The following is a 25,984-nucleotide window of genomic DNA, read 5'->3' on the forward strand; positions in this document are numbered from 1 at the left end:
CCTTAATCCTTCTCCCTTCTTTCCCTGCATTCTCCCCTCATTTCCTTCCATTAATATTCACTTTCTTTTCTTCCTTTTTCCTTTCCTCTTTATTTGCTTCTGCCAATCTTTCTAACTTTGCATCCACAGATGTTTTGGGCAGGTTGAGAAGTCTTGAGGGGGAGGATGTTGATGGTGAAAAGAGTAAGGATGAGGAACAGAGTAGGGCAGAGGAAGAACAGCCCCACTTCAGGGATGGTGCTCCAGATTGTGTTGATGCTGCCTTGTCTGCCTCTGCTCACGTTACTAACCAGCTACCACAGGAGGCCCTTCCGACCACATCCAGCGCCCGGGGGTACCTGGAGCTTACTAACCCTGCCTCTGAGCTAACCTCTCTGGGTAAAACTAATGGCTGATGTTTTGTGGTGTTACGTGATTCATTCTTCTAACTCTTTACTTTCCAGGGTCAAATTTCACCTCTGACTTGAATAATCACTAATCACTTGCAGTTACTATGATTGTTTTTCCTAATCATGCAAATACATCTTTGTTAATCATAGAGCACATTTATTTCATGGGGTAAACAGGAACTAGAGTTTGTGGCTTTAAAACTCCCTGAATCTTTGTGTTCACAACTAACTTTTGACAGGTATATATCTTTTAGATCAATGTCAGCATCAACTAAAGACTTATTTGTCCAAAATTCTTTTAATAAAACTGTCAAAATCATCCAATCTCTATCTGATTCACATGTTTACTGCACCCGCTTTCACTCTCTAACATTGTTTTTTGATTCTTTTTTTTCTTAAACTCCCTAAACTTTTTATTGTTAAACTAAAAGGTTTGTCCCAAACAAAAATAAAAAATATCTTCAGTAAAACATTTGGCCAAATCTTCAGAGGTAAACTAATTACTTTTATTTTTGTAATTAATGCATTCTGTTTACTGCCTTCATTTTCTGTCGATGTAAGATAGGTTAGAGTACCGCGAGGGACCTGACAAAACAGACATGAAAACAAACAAATGCTTTCTCTACCGTTTGAAGTGCATTATCTTGGACTTTTTTCATTATGTTGTCTTTGTTGGTAATGTTTTAAAAACCAATCGGTGGCTGTGAATGTAGCTTTAAAGCTTCTGATGCCACCCTTTAATCTGTCAATATTAACTCCCTGAATGCAGCGCAGATTATTAGACTTCTGCTTGTGTTCAGCGGTATTTTTTGTGTGTGTGTTTGTGTGATATGACAAAGTTCAAGAGCACGTGTCTGTCTTTGGTATCTTTATTCATACATGTTGGTGTGTGTGTGCGTGTTTGCTGGCTGCGCACAGGGAGGTGACACATGAAACGGTTGCCCTCCTGTTCTTTCATCTTCTTCAGTGCAGTGGTCTGGCCTGGCAGGGGAGCTGTGGTTACCAGTCCCTGGAAAATAGAGCTGTATGCAGCCGCTGGCAGGCTCACAGAGACAGAGAAGGAAGGATGAACAGTGGAGAAAAAAAGAATGAAGCAAACCAAATATTGATAGATGGATGTAAAAGGAGAAGATGTGGGAAACATGAATTAGTCATAAAAGAAAATAGGTGATTTATCCAGAGAAAGTGTTAAATTGGTGTTGGTGGTCACCAGTATAGTACCGTCAGAACGTTAGAGGGTTTTCAGCTGCTCATTTTTTTAAGATCTCTGTCACAATTACACCACTATTTACACACTCATCACCTGCAGTAATGTCATATTAATTTCTCACTTTTAAAGATTCTTTTGAATGGTTGTTTTTCTGAGGTGGAGTGATTGGACAACAAATGATTGATCCAGCACCCAGACATGCAAGCTGTTTGTAAAAACATTTATGAAAGAATGGGTCACTCTCAGGAGTTCAGTGAGCTCCAGCGTGGTACCATAATACATTAGCTCTCTTCAGATAATCTCAAGAACAGTGTGTAAAGAGCTTCGTGGATTGGGTTTTAATGGCCGAGCAGATGTATCCAAACCTCCCACCACCGAGTGTACTGCAAAGGGTTGGATGCAGTGGTGTAAAGCATGGCACCACTGCACTGTAAGGAGCAGTGGAGACATGGTCTCTGAAGTGATGAATCAGGCCTCTCTTTTTGACAGTCCAACAGAGAAGTCTGGGTTTGATACTCGGAGAGCTGAATTTTCTTGACAACGTTGTGTCAAGTGCAATATTTGGTGCTTAGGGGGGATTATGGTGTGGGGTTGTTTTTTCAGGAATTGCCCCCCGTATTTCCAGTGAAAGGAACGATTAACGCTTCAGCATGGTGACTGAGTTTGATGTGGAAGAGCTTGACTGGCCTGCACAGAGTCCTGACAACAACCTAAGAGAACACCTTTGGGCTGAATTAGAGAGGAGGCTTTGATCCAGGTCTTCTCTTCCAACTTCAGTGTTTGACCTCAAAAATACACTTCTTGAAGGATGGTAGGACGGCCTTTCCAAAACTGAAGCAAAGTACCATCTGGCTGAAACGGCTGAAACTTTGACATAATTAGACATTCTCACAGGATAAAGACCCCCAAAATAACAGGCTAATATTAAGAATCTGGAATGGTTCTGACCTCAACCCCAGTAAGAAATGTGTGGACTACTAAAAAAAGCTGGGTTCATGCCAGGACGTCAAGCAATTTAAATAAGCCAGACAAGCAGTGAGATATCGAACCACAACTATGCCAGTTCCTTGTTCATGGCTGAATTCTCTGCAGTTATCTAATGGGGGTCTATCCAAATGTTAGAGGAAATGTAGTTGTGTTCAAAATAATAGCATTCCAACTAGACTAACCAAGATCAGTCAGTTTTACTCCTAAGTCTGTGTAATTGAATAATTGATTGGAATAGGTGTGTTCAAACAATACCAGCATGGAGTTCAGTTCATTCTGTGAAGAAACTGGTATCAACCAGGTGACCCTAATGTAAGGATGACTCCAGCACATGTTGTGCATGCTTTTTTCTCTGAATACCTAAAGAAAATAGGATGTCCCAGGCATTGTTCAGAAGATCAGCGTACTTTAAGAAGTTTATTGGAAAGGGGGAAACTTATAATTAAGTGCAGAAAATGATAAGCTGCTTGGTTAAAATGATCTCCAGTGCTTTAAAAGGGAAAACATAGAGATGTGAAAGAAAACGAAAGACTACCATTCGAATGGATCAAAAAATTGCCAAAGACACAACCAATGATTAGCTCCAGGGTGATCACAGAATGTCTGAAGTGATCGGTGAAGGGCGAGTTCCTTGACAATTAGAAGACGACTGTGTGAAGCTAATTTATCGACAAGAAACTCCCGCAAAGTCCCACTGTTAAACAAAAACATGCTGAAGAGGATACAATTAGCCAGAGAACACCTCAACTGGCCTAAAGAAGAATGGAGAAACATTTTGTGGACTGATGAAAGTAAGATTGTTCTTTTTGGGTCCGAGAGTTTTAAAACAGTTTGTCAGACGACCCCCAAACACTGAATTGAAGCCACAATGGTTCAAGCATCATGATATGAGGATGTTTTGTCTTACTATGGTGGACGACAACCCCAAACACACCAGTAGGTGAGCGGCATCTTGGTTCCAGACCAACAAAGTTCTGGAGTGGCCTGCCCAAAACCCGGACCTTAATCTGATAGAAAACATGTGAGGTGACATCAGAAATGCTGTTCCTGAGACATAAACAGGGAAATGCAGAGGAAATGTAGAATGTTGTCAAATTATCCTGGGCTGGAATATCTATTCAGAGGTGCCAGACGTTGGTTGACTCCATGCAGCACAGATGTGAAGCAGTTCTCAGAAACACGGGTTATAAAACTAAATATTAGTTATATTAGTTTAGTGATTCACAGGAATGAAAAATCCTACAGATTTATCAGTTTAAACAGTAAATATTTGAGTAAATGCAGATACTGATGTTTTATTGAATGTTCATTTTTATTACTTTTCTGTAATGTGGTTAAAAGATTGCTACATTTTTTTCATGGTTTGATCAGAATATAATGCACAGTGTCTCCAATGAATGGAAGTAAAAACAATTCTAAAGATTTTGAGCTTCACTCATGTTTTTACCTCACAATTCTTTTTTTTTTTTTACTGCTATTACTTTGAACACAGCTATGTATATATTTCAACCTATGGGCATATTCTTTACTCTGAGTAACAACTAAAAAAGCAGAGGAAAACAAATTCAAGCTTTTGCACCAAATCCTTGTTTTTCAAAATCATTAAAGTTGTTTTTTGTCCAATAAATCCTCCCTAGAAAAACAACCGATCAAATAAATCATTAATGCAGCAAATTAACTTAACATTATTGATAAAACGGGTAAATCATATGATTGAAACTGTATGGAATGTGCTATTGTAACGTGTCTCTCACATTTTTCTTCTTCCTTAGGCACTAACAGTAAACATGTAGATCTGAAGCTGAAGAAGCTAGCAGAGACCAGTCCAAGAGTAGTAACTTCCCCTTCATCTCCTTCCTCCTCGTCCTCCTCATCCTCACCGACTACCTCCTCGGCCTCTCCACTCAGCCCTGCAGGATTGGAGGTACTGACACACACACACACACAAAGACCACCTTTTTGTTTCCTCAATATCTCTTAGTCGATTCACCATCAAAGGTTTAGTCCAATCAATTAGACCAGATTGACCCTGTTTGTCCACCTGCTAAGCCTTTGTACTTATTTATCAGTTGTACTTTCATGCAAGACCCTAGTTTACCCCTCTCATGTTCATATATGTCTGTTTAAAGCCATGACAAGCATTCACCGACACATGTTTGGCATCACAGTGCTCTACATTATTAGTCGCCATCCCTTCTATTGACTGTGACCTTTACAGACAGTTAGCTGTGTGTACGGGGACAGGTGTGGAGGAGAGTTGTTACTGCTGCTTCGGTCTATAGCCTCTGATGAGAATATTGAGTCAACAAGGCAGTTTGAACATCTGTTTAATTGATTTTGAATGTCAAGTAGAATAAGGTGAATGCCTGTGTTGCTGTCAGTACAAGTTAAACTCTCAGGCCGTACAGCCGTGCTATTCACATAAACACCCTCTTGGGTTCACAGCCCTAAATAGCTTAGTGCTTTATGGCTGGAGGTGTGTATATGTGTGCATGTAATCAGTTGACCCTCGTGGAAGTAGAATCAGCATTTGACAGTAATGGGACTCAAATTTATTACCTGAAAGTGCTAAATGTTGGATCTCTAATAGCCAACAGTGGGATTTGGAGCTCCATCACTACCATTGTAGAAATATGTATAGGCATGCCTTCTTCTCCTGTCTTTGTTTATTTGAAAGATAGTTTCTGTATTTATCCCATTTTTCTTAGTCGCAAACATTTTACCTAATCAAAACAGATGAAATTGAGCAACTGGAAAATCTAGTACCTCAAATACCTTTAGGAAAATATGTTTTGGTACAAATTTGTGTCAAAGTATATAAACGGGCACAGGCTGAATTCCCAAGCTAAAAAACCCTGGCACAGTGAGCTTTCGCACCTCGCTATGCTACACATTTATTTATGAAAGTTTCACTTTCAGAGTGCAAACTTGGTAAGAAGACGAACACAATTCAAATGATTAATAATCACTGGGTATCCAGTGCCACTCATTTATACCACAGAAATCTTCAGTCTGGAAACTATTTGAATAAATATCAGTTTTTTGCACATGTGAGCTGGACAAAATAAACATAAGCTACATTTGTTTTTGAGAAATAACGTTCGCCTAACTCTGCCTTAGCCATGCGGTGGACTTCCTTCTATTGAAGTTTATGATGGACTTTATTGCTGCCTACTGGAACAGTATAGGTATTACAACACTGATGTATTTTTAAACAGAGAAAGAATATCCATTTAATATCTATAGAGTGGGGTAACTGGGGACAAGATATTGTTGCTAAGATAGTGAAGCTGGCACACATGAGATGGCTGGGACTAAACCAACACTCCCCCCACTGATTAAATGATGACTGATTAAAATAGCGCATGGGTGTTGTTGTGTGTAGAACTATGAATTAATGGGAAATTTGGAGGAACCCTGAACTTTAAAACGTTCTTTAACAGTGTTTGGAACAATTTTTGTCATGTTTCATTGTAAACAGAAGAGAAATATGAAAGCAATGTGCATGTCTTAAAGCTGTTTACCTTTTTTTAATTGACAAAAAAATATCTCTCTGTATGTAGTTGTGAGTTTGCCTTGTGTTTTCTTTTAAAATAAGGATGCTTTTTCCTTCCCAAGAAGTTTAGGGGCTGCACAAAGTCCTTCAGGCCGGTGTAATGCCCCGCAAGAGCATCACCACCAACACACACTATCCCTCTCATTACTGATTGTGTGTATGCGCAACCTCAGTAGCCCACGATAAGGGCATGCGACGCTCAGCAGACTGCAACATTAGTCACGCAGCCCCCTGCATGCACATTTACAGACTCACATGCACTGAAAGCCCTGAATCACCACTGCTGCAGCTTACCACAGTGATGGTAGCAGTGATAAGAGATATGGAGGGAGAATGAAAGAAAGCAAGAAGGGGCCAACACCCCAATTTCTGCTTGTGCCAGAGTGTTTAAAAGAAAACGGAGGCGTAGCCAAGTGGGCTGGTGTCCTGCATGCTTGTGAAATTTAGTGATCGAGATGGTTTTGCCTTTGGTTGAAGTGCTGCAGCAGATAAACGCTTGAGCAACAAGACAGCACAGTACAACAGTTAAGGAATATGTGTCTTAATTGTGAGGGCTCTCATCAGGTCCCCCAGGAGTTTTACATTTCTGGTAAATACACAATTTTTTTGCAAATAGTGCAAGGGCTTGCAATGTTAAGTTAGCATAGCACAAACACGTTTTTTGTAAATCCTAATGAAAAGAATGAAAATGATGCAAGCATTAATTCAGTTAATGTGTTGACATCCAGTTGAACCTTTCTTACAACAAGCATTATTAATTATTGATCAAATCAACCCACCGTTGCTGGGTCTTTCCTCTGTCATTTTAGATGATGTGATAATCTGGTAGATATTTAGTAGAACCCCTCCTTGAACCGCCACCTTAACGTGGTGGAGGGGTTTGAGTGCCCGAATGATCCTAGAGTCTATGTTGTCTGGGGCTTAAATGCCCCTGGACAGGTCAGACAAAGAGCAGTTCAAGACATCCTCATGAGGACTATACGATCGAGGCATGTGACGTCGCCCGGTATGCCGGAGCCGGGGTTCCACCCTGGAGCCAGAGAGCGCCTGGTTGCTGGGTTGCTCCTCACGGGACCTGGCCGGGCCAAGCCCGAAGGAGAGACGCGAGGCCATCCCCCAGTATGCCCACCACCTGCAGGGGGAACCGTGAGGGACCGGTGCAAAGAGGATTTGGCGGCAGACGTAGGTGGAGACCTCAGCAGCCCAACCCCTGGATGCTTAGGGTTAGGGTGAGGTTAGGGCTAGGGTGGGTTTGCTTGTTGCCCCCCAGCTCAGCCGTCTCGTGTTGGGGTTTACCCCAGTGGATGAGAAGGTTGCATCCCTGTGCCTTCGGGTTGGGGACAGGTCTCTGACTGTCGTTTCTGCCTATGGGCCGGGCGGTAGTGCGGAGTACCCGGTCTTCTTGGCGTCCCTGTCGGGGGTGCTGGACAGTGCCCCTCCCGGGGACTCCATTATTCTGCTGGGGGACTTCAACACCTACGTGGGAAACGACAGTGACACCTGGAGAGCCGTGATCCGGAGGAATGGCCTCCCCGATCTGAATCCGAGTGGTGTTTTGTTATTGGACTTCTGTGCTAGTCACGGATTGTCCGTAATGAACACCATGTTCAAGTATGAGGGTGTCCATCAGTGCACTTGGCACCAGGACACCCTAGGCAGGAGGTTGATAATCGACTTTGTTGTCATATCGTCAGACCTTTGGCTGCATGTTTTGGACACTCGGGTGAAGACAGGGGCTGAGCTGTCCAATGATCATCACCTGGTGGTGCGTTGGATCCGCTGCAAGAGGAGAAAGCCGGACAGACTTGGCAGGCCCAAGCGCATAGTGAGGGTCTGCCGGGTACGCAGACCCCTCGGCCAGGGACGTATTGAACTCCCACCTCCGGGAGAGCTTTGACCAGATTCCGGGGTATGTTGAAGACATAGAGTCCGAGTGGACCATGTTCTTTGCATCTATTGTCTATGCTGCTGCCCATAGCGGCAGCCGTAAGGTCTACGGTGCCTGTCATGGCGGCAATCCCCGAACCCGGTGGTGGACACCGGTAGTAAAGGACGCTGTCAAGCTGTAGAAGGAGTCCTATCGCCTGTGGTTGGCTGACGGGTACCGTGAGGCCAAGCGTGCCGTGGCCCGAGGTGTGGCAGAGGCAAAAACCCGGGCCTGGGAGGAGTTCGGTGAGGCCATGGAGAAGGACTACCGGTTGGCCTCGAAGCGATTCTGGCAAACTGTCCGGCGCCTCAGGAGGGGGAAGCAGTGCTTTGCCAGCACTGTTTACAGTTGGGGTTGGAGGCTGCTGACCTCGACTGGGGACATTATCGGGCGGTGGAAGGTGTACTTCGAAGATCTCCTCAATCCTGCCATCACGCATTCCCTGGTGGAAACAGAGGCTGGGGACTCAGGGTTAGACTATTTCATCAACCAGGTTGAAGTCACCGAGGTGGTTAGGCTTCGGGGGTGGATTAGATCCGCCCTGAGTAGCTCAAGTCTCTGGATGTTGTGGGGCTGTCATGGTTGACATGCCTCTTCAACATTTCATGGCGGTCGGGGACAGTGCCTGTGGACTGGGAGACTGGGGTGGTGGTCCCCCTTCATAAGAAGGGTCACCGGAGGGTGTGTTCCAACTACAGGGGGATCATACTCCTCAGCCTCCCTGGTAAGGCCTACGCCAGGGTATTGGAGAGGAGAGTCCGGCCGATAGTCGAACCTCGGCTTCAGGAGGAGCAGTGTGGTTTTTGTCCCGGCCGTGGAACACTGGACCAGCTCTATACCCTCTACAGGGTACTCGAGGGTTCATGGGAGTTTGCCCAACCGGTCCACATGTATTTTGTGGACCTGGAGAAAGCATTCGACTGTGTCCCTCATGGTGCCCTGTGGGGGGTGCTCCAGGAGTATGGAATCAGGGCCCCTTTATTAGGGTACAAGTGAAGCAGGAGTTTGGTCCGCATTGCCGGCACTAAGTCGGACCTGTTCCTGGTGCATGTTGGACTCCGGCAGGGCTGCCCTTTGTTACCGGTCCTGTTCATAACTTTTACAGAAAAGGGTGACTTGTCCTCTTCAGGTTGGAGGGGAGTTCCTGCCTCACGTGGAGGAGTTCAAGTATCTCGGGGTCTTGTTCATGGGTGAGGGAAGAATGGAGCGGGAGATCGACAGACGGATTGGTGCGGCTGCCGCAGTAATGGGGGCACGGTGCTGATCCGTTGTGGTGAAGAGCTGAACTGAAAAGCAAAGCTCTCGATTCACCGGTCGGTTTACGTTCCTACCCTCACCTGTGGCCATGAACTTTGGGTCATGACCGAAAGAACGAGATCCCGGATACAAGCGGCTGAAATGAGCTTCGTCTGTAGGGTTGCCGGGCACTCCCTTAGAGATAGGGTGTGGAGCTCGGCCATCCGGGAGGAGCTCGGAGTAGAGCCGCTGCTCCTCCACATCGAGAGGAGCCAGTTGAGGTGGCTCGATATCTATATTGGTTACCTCCTGGACGCGTTCCTCGGGAGGTGTTCCAGGCACGTCCCACCTGGAGTAGGCCCAGGGGACGGCCCAGGACACGCTGAAGGGACTATGTCTCTCGACTGGCCTGGAAACACCTTGGGCTCCCCTGGCGGAGCTGGAGAAGGTGTCTTGGGAGAGGGACGTCTGGGTGTCTCTACTGAGTCTGCTGCCCCCGCGACACGGTCCCAGATGAAGTGGAAGACGACGAGTATGACGACAATATTTAGTAGAATATTAACATTTTTGCCTTTATGTTTTATTATATAATACAGATAGTGGGCTAATTAGTCAGACTATCTGCTCAGGTAGCAATCACCTGCTAAATGTGCATGCGACTCGTAGCTTGGTAGCTGTAGTTTTAAGACAGCCTTTAATATGAGTGATCAGTGGTGCTTCAGTAGCTCCACATCTTGGCTGTGGTTTTCTGGAAGTATTCCCAAACATCAGAAGTTGTAATTTTTGTAAATAACTAAAAGTGTAACAGTCTTTTTCAGCCAGCTGACTGGTGGTGCACGGCTCCAAGTTACTCTATACTCTGTACAACCAGAGAAAAAATAAGGGAAAGGAAAACCTAGAACAGTTAGACCAGACACTTTTTAAAACTCTGGTATTCCTTGATATTGGTACCATGGCTGTGCCTCCAGAGAGCTACAAGCACACAGTATTACAACATTCCCTTTACTGAGTTAGGAGCCAACATCATCTGAGAACTTTCCGCTTTGAGATACTCCTGCTTTGACCCGTGCTTTTTACTTTGAATCCCTCTCAGTAAATGTAATACTCACAAGTTTTCTGAGCTTCTGCTGGTGTCCCTGGGTGTGTGGGTATCCAAACACTCAGACACACACAATCAAAGACATCAGTGCTTCCACACATCCCAGCTCTTGTCCTCTTTTAAAATATTTAATTGGTCTTTTTGTATAAAAGCCCAAAGCACTTCATAAATAAATTTGCCTCAATTTGACTTGACACAAGGTTTTAAGTGGCTGGTGGAAGCTGACAGACTAATAGACAAAACAAAGTGAGAACAGGCTAATTGCTGACTTTGTTTTTGAGAGTCAATAATGCGAAGAAGGGCTAACAACTCGTTGGCTACGCCCCGTTTCCCACCCACCCACGCTGTCTCTATCATCCGTCCCTGCCCTTCACACCCTGCTTGACTATCTTCCTCCGTCTCAAGCGGTGGAACTTGTTTGCCCTAATTGTCGACTTTATTACACGTTTCGCCTTCTTATTAACGTTGCCACAACGTCAATCTTAACCGAACTCCATTTCTTTTTCCACTCGGCTTGGCATATTCAGAGTCTCGCTAATAAAGCGTTTCTGCGTGCCGCTCCTGATAGAGGGAGAGGCAAGCGTTCAGCTTTTTAACATGTGTTCACTTTGAAAACAATAGCATTTTTTTGCATTTTGCATAATCTGAATATATTTTCTGGCTCGAGGTTTTGTTGCAAGTCAAGTTAATTGCCTCCTTTTTGTCTCACTCATGAGTGAGACAAAAAAAGAATGAGCATGTTTGTGTGTGTGTCTTTTTTTAGAGACTCGTGCTAACAAATAATAACAGAGCTTCTATACCAACTTGTACCAGATTTCTCTGCTGACCTTGTTGGAGGTGTGCGTATACTTAATATGTGAACTACATTGGCGTTTATGATCCGAGCAGCTGTAAAACTTTATGAAAGCCTGAATTGCTCTTTCATGTCTGTTTTTCTTCATATTATAGATAATTTTGTTGAGTAGATTGTTATTGAAAGTGGCATCTGTCTGTTGCAGAACAATGCAGAAGAGCTGCGGGCAGAGCGTCTGCGCAGAGCCACGGAGAAGCTGCGGAGTCCAGTCGTTTTCAACAAGGATTCTGCTGTGAGGAAGACTCAGCTGAAGTCCTTCAGCCAGTATGTGGAAAACAGACCAGGTGAGGGCAATACAACTCAAACATGCACCATGCATACTGTAATTAATAATTAGCCTGTTTACACTGGCAACCCTTGTTAACATCTGGTTTATACTTGAAAACAGTTTTCCCACAAGCAGGTTGTTAATTTGCCTCCAATTTATCCTGTTTGTCGTCTGTTAATTTGTAAAGTAACTCCTAACCACTGAACCAAATTATGAAAGATTAATAATACTCAGTTACTTTTATTAAGAGAATAAGAATGGGCCTTTTCCAGGATTAAGGAAGACCAAGGTTTCAGCGGCACTGAAATATTTCCTTTTGGGCGTTCTCATGGTTTAGACCTTTTTATTGAGATGCCTGGGAAAGTGTGTTACTGACCGGAGTCTTCTCAAGCTGTATTGGGCATTGATTATAACAATTCCGCCCCTTCCCTACCTGTTGCTGCGGACTGCCAATTAGTTAGTTGACAAAGAGACTTCACAAGAAAAACTAATTGAACTGTTTTAAAATATTTCCTATGGTTAGAAACACAGACAGAGTGACACCCATCACAGTTATAAAGGCCCATTTACGCTCTATGTTCTATTCACATGCACATACAGACATAGTCTTCTATCTGTCTCCTGTTCATTTTGTGCGTATTTTAGTCCATCATCAGGGAGCTTGGAGATCCCGGTCCGAACCACCAGTAATCATGGGCCTCTTTTTATATCCTTTTCCAAGAATCTAAATCAAGATAGGTCAGGATTTCTTTCACCGTCTCCATGTTTGCCATTTTCCTCGGAATTCAGAAGCTACCTCAGAACTGCCCTCTTGTGGCTACGTTGCATAACAACCATGCACAACTCCATAAATGCTTTGAATGCGTGAGAACAATGACGCTTGACAACGTTAGAAATGGGTGGACCTATTTACATGAGTGCAGGTAATGTAAATGGGCCTTGAAGATGACACAGTTTTGAAACTACACTTGGCAAATCAAGGGCAGCATGCCTGCAAAGCAGCTGACTGAACACACTACTTGAGCAGATGGTCTGACTAATTAACCAGATATTAACTTGTTGTGTGTCAGCGGTAAAGAGCAGAACAGCAAAAAGGCGGGATATGCTGTGCAGTAACCACTTGAAAAATACTATTCAATGTTAAGTGTTTATTGTGTTATTTGCTGTTTCTGTTACCTTTTTACCAGGAATAAAAATAACTGTTGAGTTCTGTTTTAAATTAGCAGTCAGATCATATTTTTGTGTAAACGCGGTGAAACCAATCTATTTTTCACACTGGGATATCATACTGGTCCATACCTGGAAGAAAATTCAAGTTTTACCTTTAATAATAAAGGACGGGACACTGAGAGTGGAAGATGCATTTGAACATTTATACAAGTATTCCTGCAGAATATCAAATGTTTTTTTGTTTATTTTTGTCTCTTTGCATTCAGAAGTGAAGCGACAGAAATCTGTTCCTGAAGAATTAAGGAAGGCTGATGAGGACAGAGGCTCACTGACAGAAGCTGACTTTCACAGGCCGTTTGAAGAAGAGGTTTGTTCATTTAAAATAAGAAAAGATGTTCAGTTCAAACAAAGTGAAAAATATAAAAATTGGCTAGGACTGTTTTTAGTAGACTCTGGATTCTGCCTGATTATTGTCCCAGTTCTTGGTTTAATTTCTATGCAGGTCTCAGAAAACTTAGGAGAACATCAGGGTGCTAAAATGTTCAAGGTCATTTCAGTGTTTTAGCATGTTTTATTTCCTCATTGCCAGTTGTGTGTCTTGCCTTGGTACTTTTTTCTCTCTGTTCTGCCCACAGTTACATTTCCCACCTTGTCTCCACCTCACCACCTCTGAGGCTCAGACTTGCTTCTTTCTTTGCGGTCCCTTCTTTACCACAGGGACATCTAAGTATTGATCTAACACACTGCCATGTTAGTTATTACAGTAGTAGATATCAGCTTCTGTGTGGAGGTGTGTGTGTTGTGTGCTTTCACGTCCTTTAAGTATACACACATTTCACATTGTCTTCTCAAAGAGAATGTTTATAGGAACACTATTATTTCAGTGAGTGAGTGTTTGAGCATATGGGCCACTAGGGACCATGAGGTGAATCTCTCTTCCCAAGCAGCCCTCTCCTACCCTCGACCCTCCATCTCGGTCTCACACACACACACAACCCTCCTCCCAGTGCCCGGGCCCCAGGGTTAATGGGTGTTCAACCTTTCCATTATCCCGATCAGCCAAGAATTACCTGCTGAATGATGTTTGCATTAATATAATATATATGGTAATTTCCCTCCTCTTAATTACGGCTGGGCCGAGCGCGGCAAGGGGAGTGGGCTGATCATGTGTAAAATTGATTTGCCAAGGAAAAATATGGTGATAGAGCGAGAGCGCGCAGAGGGTGGAGTGGGAGAGTAGCAGAAGGGAGGCTGCAGGAAATCTGTGCACACACACACTCGTACAAATGAGACGTGCACAGAGCTCCGTGAATACACACTCTCATATGCTGGAAATAGTACAGGAAAAAGTGCTGGTCTGGGTGGAATGAAGGAGGAAAAAAAACTTTTTCTCCTGCTCACTAGTTCTTCTTCCCATTAAGAAAAACGAAGTGCATCAGCAATAAAAATGGAGATATTTTTTCGGATGCATCCTTAGTGGTAAATTTGAATAAACATTTTCCTCACTCAGAGGAGTCTCTGAAGACTAGCAAACAGCCAGGAGACAGAGGTGAAGAGGGGTCACAAATGGAGAGTCTATTAAGTGCCTATGCTTATAGAATGATGGGGTTGGTGTGTGTGTGTGTGTGTGTGTGTGTGTGTGTGCTTCACAGTGTTGAGCGTAGTTTGTATTGGTGGGTTTGAGAAATTGGAGAGACTTTGCTGAAGTGGGAGAGTATGTTCAAGGGTTTAAGGAAAGCTGAATCAAAGATTTAATTTAATAAATTAGGAGGATATGTAAGCTGCAGGTGGATTGAGTCTGCTCTGCAAAACATAAACAAGTCAGTCACTAATAAATAAAGTAATATAGAATGAAAGATCCCATCAATTTTGCATACACAATAAATTGTGAGTTTATGCAGCCATCATAGTATCAGTGTTTGCAATTTTAATATCGCAAAGACCTGATGGGAAAGTGATATTTGTTGGGTATTATAGTCCAAGTGCCTCTTTGCATGCAAATATTATATTTAGTTATTATCTTACTGATAGCTGAGAAAGAGTAGACATAAAAATCTGGATCAGGTTTTCAACAGTATCACATCTACATAAAATACTGGGCCCCCCTAATACAATAACATCTGTGATTTAAAACATACTGCAACTTTTTGAGGTTGTTGTAAATAATGCTTTAGGACTTTCTATGATACTAATTAATATCAAGGGAATCAGGGTTTATGTGGGGTCTGTTTTAAATAGTCCTAAGGAGATTCAGATTAGGTCTTAAAATGCATCCAGTTACTGTTAAGCTCACAATTGTCCATACCCCTGGCAGGTTACGATTCAAGATTATATTCAGCCAATCAGGACGTCTGTTTCTGATTGGAAATGAGGCAGGCATCTCTCTAAACATTATAACAAAATGTACTTTTTATTTGTGGAAAATATTTTCTAGTTTCCTAAAAAATAAATGGAAAAACCTTTATCTGCATTACAGTAGTAAAACGCTGCCTATAATTGCTGAGCAGCTTTTTGCATGTTTCCTCTGATATTTTGACAATTTATTGTTTGGTGATGAGCTCTGAGTTTTGAGGTGGGATGACCTCCCTATCATCACCCTCATCTTCAGCTTCCTCCACAGATTTTCTGTTAGATTCGGACTATGGCTGGAGCGCTCCGAAAACCTTAATATTCCTTCCAAGCAGAAGAAACTTATTGGTAAAATGAAAAGATTACTTTAAAACTAAATCTGTCAGGGTTTTAGCTCTTAATTCATTGTTTCATTTTTTGTGGAGAACATTTTAAATTCTGTTCTGATTGTTTTGTAGTTCTGGCTGTCAAATGCTGTGACAGGGAACTAAAACCTGAGTGTAATTGTGACGACATCCATTAGTAGCTCCTTCATCATTGGAATGTCCATTTTTAACAGGGTTTGTCTTGAAAAATGGCATTTCGTAATAGTTGCAATAGTTGGGCTAAAGCCATCACTGGGACCTGCCAAGAGCAGAACTCATTGGGTGAGTTAAAAATATAAGCCTCAGTTAGTTTAATAAAACCCACATCTGCAGCTTCTGGACACCATCCGCCACTCCACAGTGCGTTCTTCTCGGTGCTGTTCTCTTCTCAAGAATAATTTCTTCTGAAGAAATGTCCCATGTGATCTGTGGTATCTGCAGCAGGACATGTGCTCTGTTTATAGTGAGAGTTAAAGTGCCTGTGACACAATTTTCCCACAAATGCAGAAATTGAAAGAAAACATCTTAATAATGAAGGAATTGGGCTGTAATTGACATGATATTTGGATTAAAGATGTGATAAAAGACGATTGTGATACAAAATAAGCTTATTTCGTTGTTCAAGTCCAAAGTTGCCTGGAAATGACATCTAGGGGGTAGTCTTCAGTCATTCACTGTTAGCATCAATGATAAATGGTTCAGGTAGAAATCAACTTGCGTTAAAAACAGCGTTTAATATTGTAAAACGGTGCATTGCTGTTAGTCTGCACTATTTTCCTGAAGTGAAGAGGATCAGAGCTGGAAAACTGACGTGTTGTCCTCCAATCACTGACTTGTGATCAGAGGACTATTCAGCAAACTTCTTTGAACAAGAAACCTCTGAATTCACAAGAGAAATGATGTCATCGGTCAGGATATCTGACAGACGAGGGAGAATGTTGAAGCATTAATAATAATTCATAATTATAATAATAATCTAAAATTATTATTATTAAAATAAGATAAATTACATGCATACATGTATTTAAATAAATTCCTTCCTAAAGATTCTAACTGCTCCATTCTGCTCACTTTGCCTTTATTGCTTCACTCAGTATATATAACTGTAACCCTGGATTTAGACTGTATCTGCTCCGGTCCGGTCCGGTCCTGTTTGATGCGTAGTTCTAATGGCCAAGATGCAAATGCTTTTAAAGACTTTTGGGAATATGCTTGAAATAGTCTTATTGATCTGAAGCATTTTCCACTTATTACTTTCTTTAATGTGGTTCTGTCACTTTCTTGACCTTTCTTTACTTCATTTTCCTAATTATTAAATTGTCAGATTTAAATTGCAGTTGAGGTTTAAGTATCTAACCTGGATACTTTTTTCTTCTAAGACATTTTTGATCCAATGCTTGGTTATCTTTTATGAGTTTGTTTAGAATGAATTTAAAGTGCTATAGTCTGTAGTTTTCCTTAAATCTGAGTTAGAGATGCACCAGATGATCTGCCAGAGATTGTAGTCGGCCCAGACTGGCTCTGATAATTGTTTTGTCTATTTTTTTAGATGCATCAAAACTGAGAACTTCCTCCATTTTCCAAGTATACACCCATAAACCAATAGCAATGTACTTCGTTGCACTTTTTTTATTTTAATAAATAAAGAATAGATACACGCTTTCACACATTAACTACGGTAATCTTGTAATTCCTTTATTTTGGGATTGGATTTAAAACTGCTACCTCTATCAAAAGAACTTTCTGCACATTTTTTCCTTTTTATGTGTTGAAAAATCTCAATTAATGAAAATTTGAATCTGCAGACTCGACCTTAAAAGACAACCAAATGTCTGTATTGGCCAGGAAAAGTGTGATTCTTTCGTCTCTAATGAAGAAGATTTAAAAAGTTCAAGACTGGATTAGAAAATGTTGAGGACTTTAGAAAGGTCAGCCCTCAGACAAATCAAGAGGCACCAACAGCTGTTTCAAGTTTATTCGTTGTTTTTTTTATAGTTTTCTTGACAAAATGTTTTTTAAGCACACTGATTTTTCTTCAGCTGTTTTAACCAATTTTACCCTCTTCTCCTTCTGCCTTTATTTTCCTTCTACTCTTCCATCATCCTCATTACTTCCATTATTTCTCTGATTTTCTCCTCTCCTGCATTCTGCTTCATCCCTCTATCTTTTTCTCCTCCCCTCTGTTTAATGCCAACTCTCACTACTCCTCCTTCTCTCTCATAACTATTCTTTCGCTGTTTTGCGCTCTGCCTCGCTCTCACTCTCTCTCGGTTGACAGAAGGCGTTCAAAGACACCAGTCAGTATGTGGTTGGGGAGCTGTCTGCGCTGGAGAGCGAGCAGAGGCACATAGACGCCCGAGCAGCTCGCGTGGAGAAGAGGCTGCGCTATCTCATGGACACAGGTACCCCAAGCCCAATTACACTGGAAAAACTGTTTTGGCAAATTGGGCGTACACACACACACACACACACACACACACACTCACGTACACATTTATGTACACTCGGAGAGTTTGTGTGTTTGTGAGGGGTAGAGAATCTTTGAAGCCCCCCACTTCCCTCCCCCTCCCTCTTGGATGAATGTTGTGCGGCGTAGCGCTGGGTGGATATGAAAGGAGGGAATTGGGGGGGTGAGGGAGGAAGAGAGGGGTGGAGAAGATGGGAGGGGTAGGCTGGATGGGGAGGGAACGAGTGGGAGTGTGTCTCGGGGATGGGAGAAGAAGGGAGACCTCTCTGGGCTGGGGTGATAAGGGAGCCCTTCATGGGGGAAACGATAACTGGGTGCGATAGCGGAGCCCAGCCGAAGTCTCCGCTGCAGCCGTTTGCCAGCCACGGCCCCAGCCAGGCTCCGAACTATTGAACAGTGCGCTCAGCCATGCACAGCTGCACACGTACACACCCATACACCCTCCTTCCCCCCGGTACATATCTGGCCTTCATTGATATGCTGTATAAGTAAAGACAGGGGTGAGTTAAAGGGAGGAGAGAGGGAGAGGAAAAGAAATGGCAAAGAAAAAAAACATGAGGCAACACAACACGAGCACTGACACAGTTCACAAATCCACCACAGACACACACAAACGCTCACACACCCGCAATGTGGATTGGCATGTGGAACCAGATTGGGAAGGTTTTTATTTAAGGTTTGGCCTGGGGTAAAGCCTTGTTAAGACATGAGACACTATACTGAGCCAAATGAAGGGCCTTGGCTCTGTTAAGTCCCAAACTGAAATTGGAGAATTGCTTCCCATTGGTGACAATAATCATCCCATTTCTCACCCAGGAATGCTTCAGGAGAAAAAGGAAAAACATGCTCCATGGAATGGTAACATTTTGATATTTGCAAATATTTTGAAAGTGTAGGTAAAGTATTTGCTTTAGTAATTTAACAGTAGCTCTCATGCTTTTCTTGATATATCAGTGCCTAACGTGGCGGATTTACCCCCTAAAATCCTGGAAAAAGCAACAGGGCAGGTCAGAAGAAAGCGCTTTTAGAAATGGAAACTGGGGCGCTGGGATTTACGCTCACCTTCCCATCCCATTTGGGTGCTGATATTGAGGCTATCTCATTGCCGTTTGTTGTGTTTGCTTTCCTCCTTTTCGCCTCCCTCCCCTTCTCTGTGCCCTCTCCCTGTCGGAGGACATGCTATTGTGTCAATCTGAAGGGCTGTTTTTTTTTTTTTCTTCTTCACCAACTGTTAAAGCAGTGACTTGCCAGCAAGAAGCCAGGTTATTTACTCTCAAACACCTTCAGCCATATCTATATATAGATATATATAGATATATATTTACAAACACCCCTATAGTCCCCTCCTGAAAAGGTTATTCACTAGAAAGAGATGAGTCAAAAGGTGAAGAGAAAATATTGAAAGGATATCACATCTAGAAATACTCCTCAGTTTATTTCCACCTTTCTGTATTACAGTGTGCCACAGCCATTTATGTCCTTCCAGAATAAAAAACATGATCTTCGCATTGGCTTGCAACAGAACACATGCGACTGACCCGCTGGCTTTTTAATGACATTTGGTTGTTGAGGTTAGAGGAAAGAGATATCATACACACTGCAACACCAAGTTAAACATAAGGCTGAGCATATTGCTAAGTTTCTGTATGTGATTTCTGTCTTCTCATCTGAGTATGTTGCATTTGTCCCAAATTACCCGTCCAACAGGATGGATTTGGTCTTTAAGGCCATGTCTGATTACCAGGGAGAGAAACCAGGCGTCAGTGAGTGAGATTTACTTCTGGTCACCTGTCTGCGGGATGTTTTCGGTTATAATTCAGTGTCAACTAATTGTATTTGTATCTCATGTGATAGACTAACACAAAGTAGAAAATGCTACATATTTCTTCCATTTGTTTTTTTCTTCTAACAAACAAACATCTGAAACATGTGGCTTACGTTTCTACTTAGCTGCCTTTGCTCCACAGCTCAGGTGGTAGAATCTGTTGAAAGGACAACTATTAGTTGTAAACTCCACAAATCTGTCTTGAAAGAGTTGCAATAAGAAAGCAATTGTTAAATGAAAGGTATAAGACGCCCTGTTTGCAGTTTGCCACAAACTATATAGAGACACAGCAGACATGTTGAAGAAGATGGGACCAAACTCAAAAACGCTATTTGTTGCTGAAAACTAACACTGCACATCCTGCTCATCACACCATCACTCCTACTGAAACATGGTAGTATGTTGCTGGAAGGCTTTTCTTCCACTGGGACAGGGAAGTTGATAAAAGTTGATAGGCAGATGGATGGAGCAAAATACAGACACAGTCCTGGGGGCTGAGGTTCACCTTTTAGCAGGACAACAACCGTAAACATAAAACCAGAGCTACAATAGAATGTAATAGATTAGGGCTTGGATGCTTGGTTTGGTAGCTTATTATATTTAGGGTGACATGCCTTAATATCAGCGTACAAAGAGGACTTTTTGGCTGATTGGATGAACTTGAACTAAAATTGATGCTCAAACCTGAGATAGATTTTAGTCACTGAGAGGCTAAAGCTGAGATAATGTCAAAGAAAAAGAAGGGTGAGGAAAAAGTGGATTAATCACAGTTAATGTTTTAATTGTAATATATATTCCTGTGTTAGATTGAAGATCTGCTGCTCAGAAGTGAAAAGTCTGAAGTTGTGACACTAGCTGGCTGTAGTTCAGTTTTTCCCCCTTCATCTACTTTTGTGTGCTTATGAAACTTAATGAAACAGGTAAATTAAATATTTTTAGGATATAAATATAAATGTAGTTATTTTACCATTTAAGTATGTTTATTGTTTTGGGGAAGCTGGCTTAGAGAACAGGTCATTGGTATATCTACTGCTACATGTAGGTACATGAGTGCACAAAGCACGAGCGTTAGTCTCCTTGTAAGATTAAAACATTTAGTCTCCTACTAGTCCCTACTTATTCCCCTGTGTGACCCAATACCTAGATGGGAATCCTCTCCTTTGTGCCTTCAGCTTCAACACTGATCATGTGTCTGCTCACAGTAACCTAAAACCAAATTACGCATATCCTCTTCTGTACTCTGAATAATACAATTCCCAACTGCTTGAAGACAAAGTACTTCTTGACACTGCTCTCTTGAAACCTGTAATATAGAAAACACTACTGTGACCCTATTTATGTGTTTTCTCCTCAAGAACTGGACTGGAAATGGGCGCTAATTTTACCCTGCACCACAGTTTTGTATCCAAGAACTTTTACAAAAAGTCTCCTAGCCTCTCATTGTTTCCCTAATTAGGGAAGACTTGTTGTGAAAATAAAACTTCTTAAAATGAGTCTTACAGCATTGAGGTAAAATGAAGGAATTAAGAAAGAGCAAATTATGAGCAACTCCACTAAAAATGACACAGTTGTATTAGTTACTACCCAGATGTAAGACCTAATGAGTCCCAGCTCCTGATGATGTATATAAAGATGTAAAGACTACTTAATATGCTGTTAATTAGGGATGTAACCATATGAAAAATGTGTGTCATTATTATTATTATTTAAATTTATCATTATCAATGTTCATCACAGATTTGCTAAACATGTGATTCCAAAACTTGAAAAAAAATTTTTATTAAAAGCCTTTACCATCAGCTTTCCTTCACCGTAAACACAAGGATCAGCTTCTTTATTATTATTATTATTATTATTCACTCAGTCACACTTTCTTACCATAACACTGAGAATGTTTTCAGTTTTACTTTGCGTCAGTTTTAACTAAGATTTTGTCTTGAGCACAAAATAAATAAAAGCAAAGAATAAGTTAACAATTCTAATAGCTTTTTGACTTCTTCTTAACTATAATAAATAAACAAATATGTTACTGCCTAATTCCTGACTGCTGATGCTAGGTGAACCCAGCATCGAAATCATTTCCAGTATTTTAACACCATCAATCTTGACATTGCCCTGGTTAACTAAAGTCGCTGACAAATTGCAGTCTGCAGCCTGAACACACAAACTGAGTTTTTACAAGCAGATAAGCTACAGTAAGTTGTTTGATAAACTTTAAAACATGTCATTTTAGGTTCAAAGAGCATTCTGTTTTTCTCAAGGGTTTTATTACAAAGGTTTGCAAGAAGTTATGTCTGAGTTCATTTGCTTTGGAGAAAGTACACTGTCGTCGAACTGCTTCAGGTGTTAGGTCTTTTAAAATTTTGTTTTTCCTTCTGAATATACATATACCCTCATCTGCAGTCCAGTTAGTCCAGGATATCTGATACACTCATATCTGATTAACCAATAATTCAGAATAACCAGACCATTCTAAAGACTGCTACATATAGGTAAAAGTTAGCTTAGCATTAGCCACGAGGCTGCTAGTGGCTAAAGGATGATTTCCTTTCCAATGCATTGAAGACAAAAACCTCTTTAAAAAGCTTTCTTTGGACAGATCTGCAGTCCAAAATACAGCTACGTTGAACATTTGGCGCTCTGTAGTGGTTGGAATATTGACTCATTACGTTCGTTTCCTACTGCTTGTGTCTGCAGTGACGTATCTGAGATGCCGTTTAATGGATAACGCTGGACCTGCAGTTTTGAATTTTGCTGTTATGTAACATTATTTATATTTTATTTAAAATACTAATACTAAAATTATCAAGGTACTCATTTAAACTAAATTAGAGGTTAGCCTAGGTTTATATTTGGAGGTTTTTGTAAGTGGGGGAAGTGTTGAACAGCAGAGCTGTCCTATCAGCCCGGATGTGTAGAATAATCTCTGAAGTGCATGGGATCATATGATTCAGGCCACTCATAGTGAGTTTGTGTAACCTCGGTGTGGTGCTGCGGCAGCACACAGCGTCCAGGACTGGTGAGCAGATGTGAACAGACAAGACGGACTGACCCATGAATGATTGTTCATCTCTCCGCTCCAGCAGTGGAAAACTTGGGAAGATCCACTATGCTCTGCAGCTTCACATTCCGCCTTTCTTTGACATCACATGTCTTCGCTTTGTCATTCACTCTTCCGTTTATTCAGATGTTTCTATGATCAAAGGCTTGCTTCTTCTTTGTTGTGTGTTGTTTTTCATTTCTTTTCATCCTTGTGAATCTCAGTTTCTCCCTTCCTTCTCTCACCCTTTCTCCTCTCATCTCTCCTTCCTTTTCCACCCATCTCTCCTCCTCCTCCCTCTGCTCTCCCTCGGTTTGGGCATAGTGCAGCTTTCTGCAGCATTTTCTATTACGCAGCAGCCCTCCCCAGATGAGTCCAAAGTAATTGGGGTGGTTAATTTATTTACTCAGAGGCAGTTCACAGCACATTAAATAATAGAGATAATTGAACAAGAATTGTCAAGTGTCTTCTGATATCAGACACATTACAGGAGGGAGTGTGCATAAAACTCCATTTCTATGCCCCCATTGTTTATGGTAATTAAGTACACAGATTTATTCCTTGGTTGCCTTCCAAGCTTATGGCAAGCGGCATTGTTGTCTTCTATTAATATGTAATCAGTAAATAGTTTAATTTTCTAATCTGCGGTTGGAGAATTCACTTTCTAACAACTCTTAATTACTGCTGGGCTCTAATGAGTCTCGCCATGCCATTGCTGCCAGCCAATCAGGGGCCCAGCTCTGGGTCAGGGGGGAATTTGAATTCTTGCAATGCCCCCCTCACCCCCAACCCCTCAACTAATGAACTTGTTATTCTCACACCTCTGGGAGCGCTGCCCTTCACACATCCAACATTAGGAGAACATTTCACCCTCTGCAACAAACCAGATGCTTACAGTAAAACGAATCTGAGCATCCCAACTAAATCTTGTAAACAGCACACCATTCATAGGCTGGGTTTATCTTCAAACTATAGCTAATGCAGTATAAAGTTATTGTCGCCAGTTACTGATAACATACCATAGTGGTATGTTGTCTAATATTAACTATGTAATTTTTTTGAGGGTGTTGTTGAATAGAAAGACAGATGAGGCATTATTGAAACTTTACCGTTTGGTATAAGGTTTTAAAGCTTTTAAAGCATCATGTAGCCAATGCAGAAATCCCCTGACCCCTGTTGAATGTATCTCAAACACCCCCTACCTGGCCCCCAGACCTATTTACACATCCCTTCCATTTCAAATAGCTATATAAGCAGCAACAATGGACGCAATTATCCAAATAATGCCACTTAGCTGCGCCGCAAAGCTGCCCCTCACCTACTGTGCGTTTGATAAGAGATAAACAAGCACAGAGAGGAAAGAATGAGTTTTAGCTCTCCCAGATTAACATATGTTTAAAAATTGCACTCAAAGCCGATAAGATTGACACAGGGTTTTTATGCTGCGCGCTCTTTTAATCTGCCTTTGTGTCTGTGAGTCGGCGAAAGGAAAATGGCACAAGGAGGAATCCAGCAAGAGCTTAATGCACCTTTAGACGTGAGGCATATCGCCCTCTGAATCTGAGCAAAGGACAGAGCGGACTGTCAATTTCACATCTGAGAGGACCGGTTCTATTTGAATGTGAGTTTTTGCTTTGGATTCAGTGACATGAGCCTAAATATAAGCTGGTGACTAAATATTGTTTATCCAATCAAACCTCTAGAAGCACAGGAAGCACCTAAGAAGGTGGGGACCCACCTCTGCTTCGGTCCAGCAGCCACTGACCTCTGTTTTATATTGTCCACTCTGTAATATTTTTGCGCTTGACAAAGACCAGATATTTTAATTAAAACCTGAGTTAAACTGATTTTATTATAGATTGAGATTTTCTTGACAATTATATAAACCATTTTTGCATTATTTATTGAATGAATAAATAATAGTTACTGTATTTCTTATGTTTTCATTTATCCTTTTTAATGTTTAATTTCCATAGTAATTATAAGTATTGTGTGTAATTTAATTTCTATTAGTACCCCAGGAAAGCAAGGGGCAGAAGCTACTACAAGGTTTGCTTATACCTTGAGCAGGCCCTATGGACACCGGTAAGAAAACCTTCATGTAATTTCTTTTTTTTTTATAATATTTGACCAGGATTCATCTGTCACCAAAACCTATCCTTGTCTTGTGTTTACAACACAAACAGCATGCAGAGCTTCGAGTATATTATCAGGAGCAGTTCCTTCACAAACGTAACATGGAAGAAGCTTAACATTAATTGTTGTAACACCGGGCAGATTACATCCACACTCTCCTTGCAAGCACCGGCAGACTCATCTTGACCTCCTATATGAGAGCTTAAAGACACAAGAATGGCATTTTACCAACTTTAATGGGATAACCAGTCTAATCTCTCGGGCTTTGAGAGAAGTAGTGGTGTTTGGACTATTATACCCTTCGCCGTTAACAGACCAAAAGATGCAGGGAGAGACGTTGTTACTGTTGCTTTATTTCCAGGTGCTGTTTTGCATATATTTACATTAAAAATTACAACCCTGTCTAAAAATAAGTTGAATATCATGAACTCTCTCCTGCAACTCCTTTACTAGAAATGCAGGCTTTGCTGAGGGCTCGTCTGCCGTGTGAATTTTGATTGCTGAGCAGCGAGATTGCAACTATTGTTTATCGATAATCACAGAGCCAGTTTGTAAGCTAAGCCCATGGCAACTAAGATAGACACAGCTAAGAGAAGATGTGCTCCCTCATGAGGCCCTCGGTCATTTTCTTGTTGTTGTCAGGGTTACAAAAAAGAGCACTCATTTTCAGTCGGAGGATTTTGTTTCGGACCCCACTGGAATGTGTTTGCGGTTATCATGGATTCTCTTAAGGAGTAAAAGCACTGTTCTTCCCAATGGGGAAGAAAAAAGATCTAAGGATCACTCCTTTAAAACCTATTGCATTTTTTTTTTTTTGCCTTTGAGGTGACAAAACAAAGGATTTGAGCTTTTTTTGTTGTTTTGTATGTGTGCGCGCACGACTTCAAGGGTTCAGCTGGGTCAGAACACAGATTAACACCCTCCGCTTGCAAACACATATACACTCTCCTACATTCCCCGCTCCTACCCTTAATCTCCTCGGCCATTTGAATGTTTGAGCAGCAAAACAATTTAATTAGTCAACTTGCAGGGACTGTGCAGAGGGAGTCGAGCTGTGTGGAGCTCTCCTGCCTTCCTGGTGCTTTCAGCATCCCTCGAAGCCCCCAC

The 25,984-nt window shown here is 41.8% G+C and overlaps 1 protein-coding gene across 8 annotated transcripts in view; it reads left to right on the top strand.

Moving 5' to 3' along the window:
* ehbp1 (EH domain binding protein 1) overlaps nucleotides 1-25,984 on the top strand; it is a 175,073-nt gene that overhangs the window by 114,376 nt on the left and 34,713 nt on the right. For 3 of the 8 annotated variants that reach the window (XM_047350685.1, XM_047350683.1, XM_047350689.1), the window contains 5 exons: nucleotides 130-378; nucleotides 4,359-4,510; nucleotides 11,403-11,541; nucleotides 12,962-13,062; nucleotides 17,688-17,811. In XM_047350685.1, coding sequence (XP_047206641.1) covers nucleotides 130-378; nucleotides 4,359-4,510; nucleotides 11,403-11,541; nucleotides 12,962-13,062; nucleotides 17,688-17,811 — 765 coding nt within the window. The remainder of the gene's footprint in view (nucleotides 1-129; nucleotides 379-4,358; nucleotides 4,511-11,402; nucleotides 11,542-12,961; nucleotides 13,063-17,687; nucleotides 17,812-25,984) is intronic. The other 5 variants (XM_047350690.1, XM_047350691.1, XM_047350687.1 and 2 more) reach the window with 4 other exon arrangements.

Source organism: Girardinichthys multiradiatus, chromosome 22 (assembly GCF_021462225.1).
Source record: "Girardinichthys multiradiatus isolate DD_20200921_A chromosome 22, DD_fGirMul_XY1, whole genome shotgun sequence".
Lineage (NCBI taxonomy): Eukaryota > Metazoa > Chordata > Actinopteri > Cyprinodontiformes > Goodeidae > Girardinichthys > Girardinichthys multiradiatus.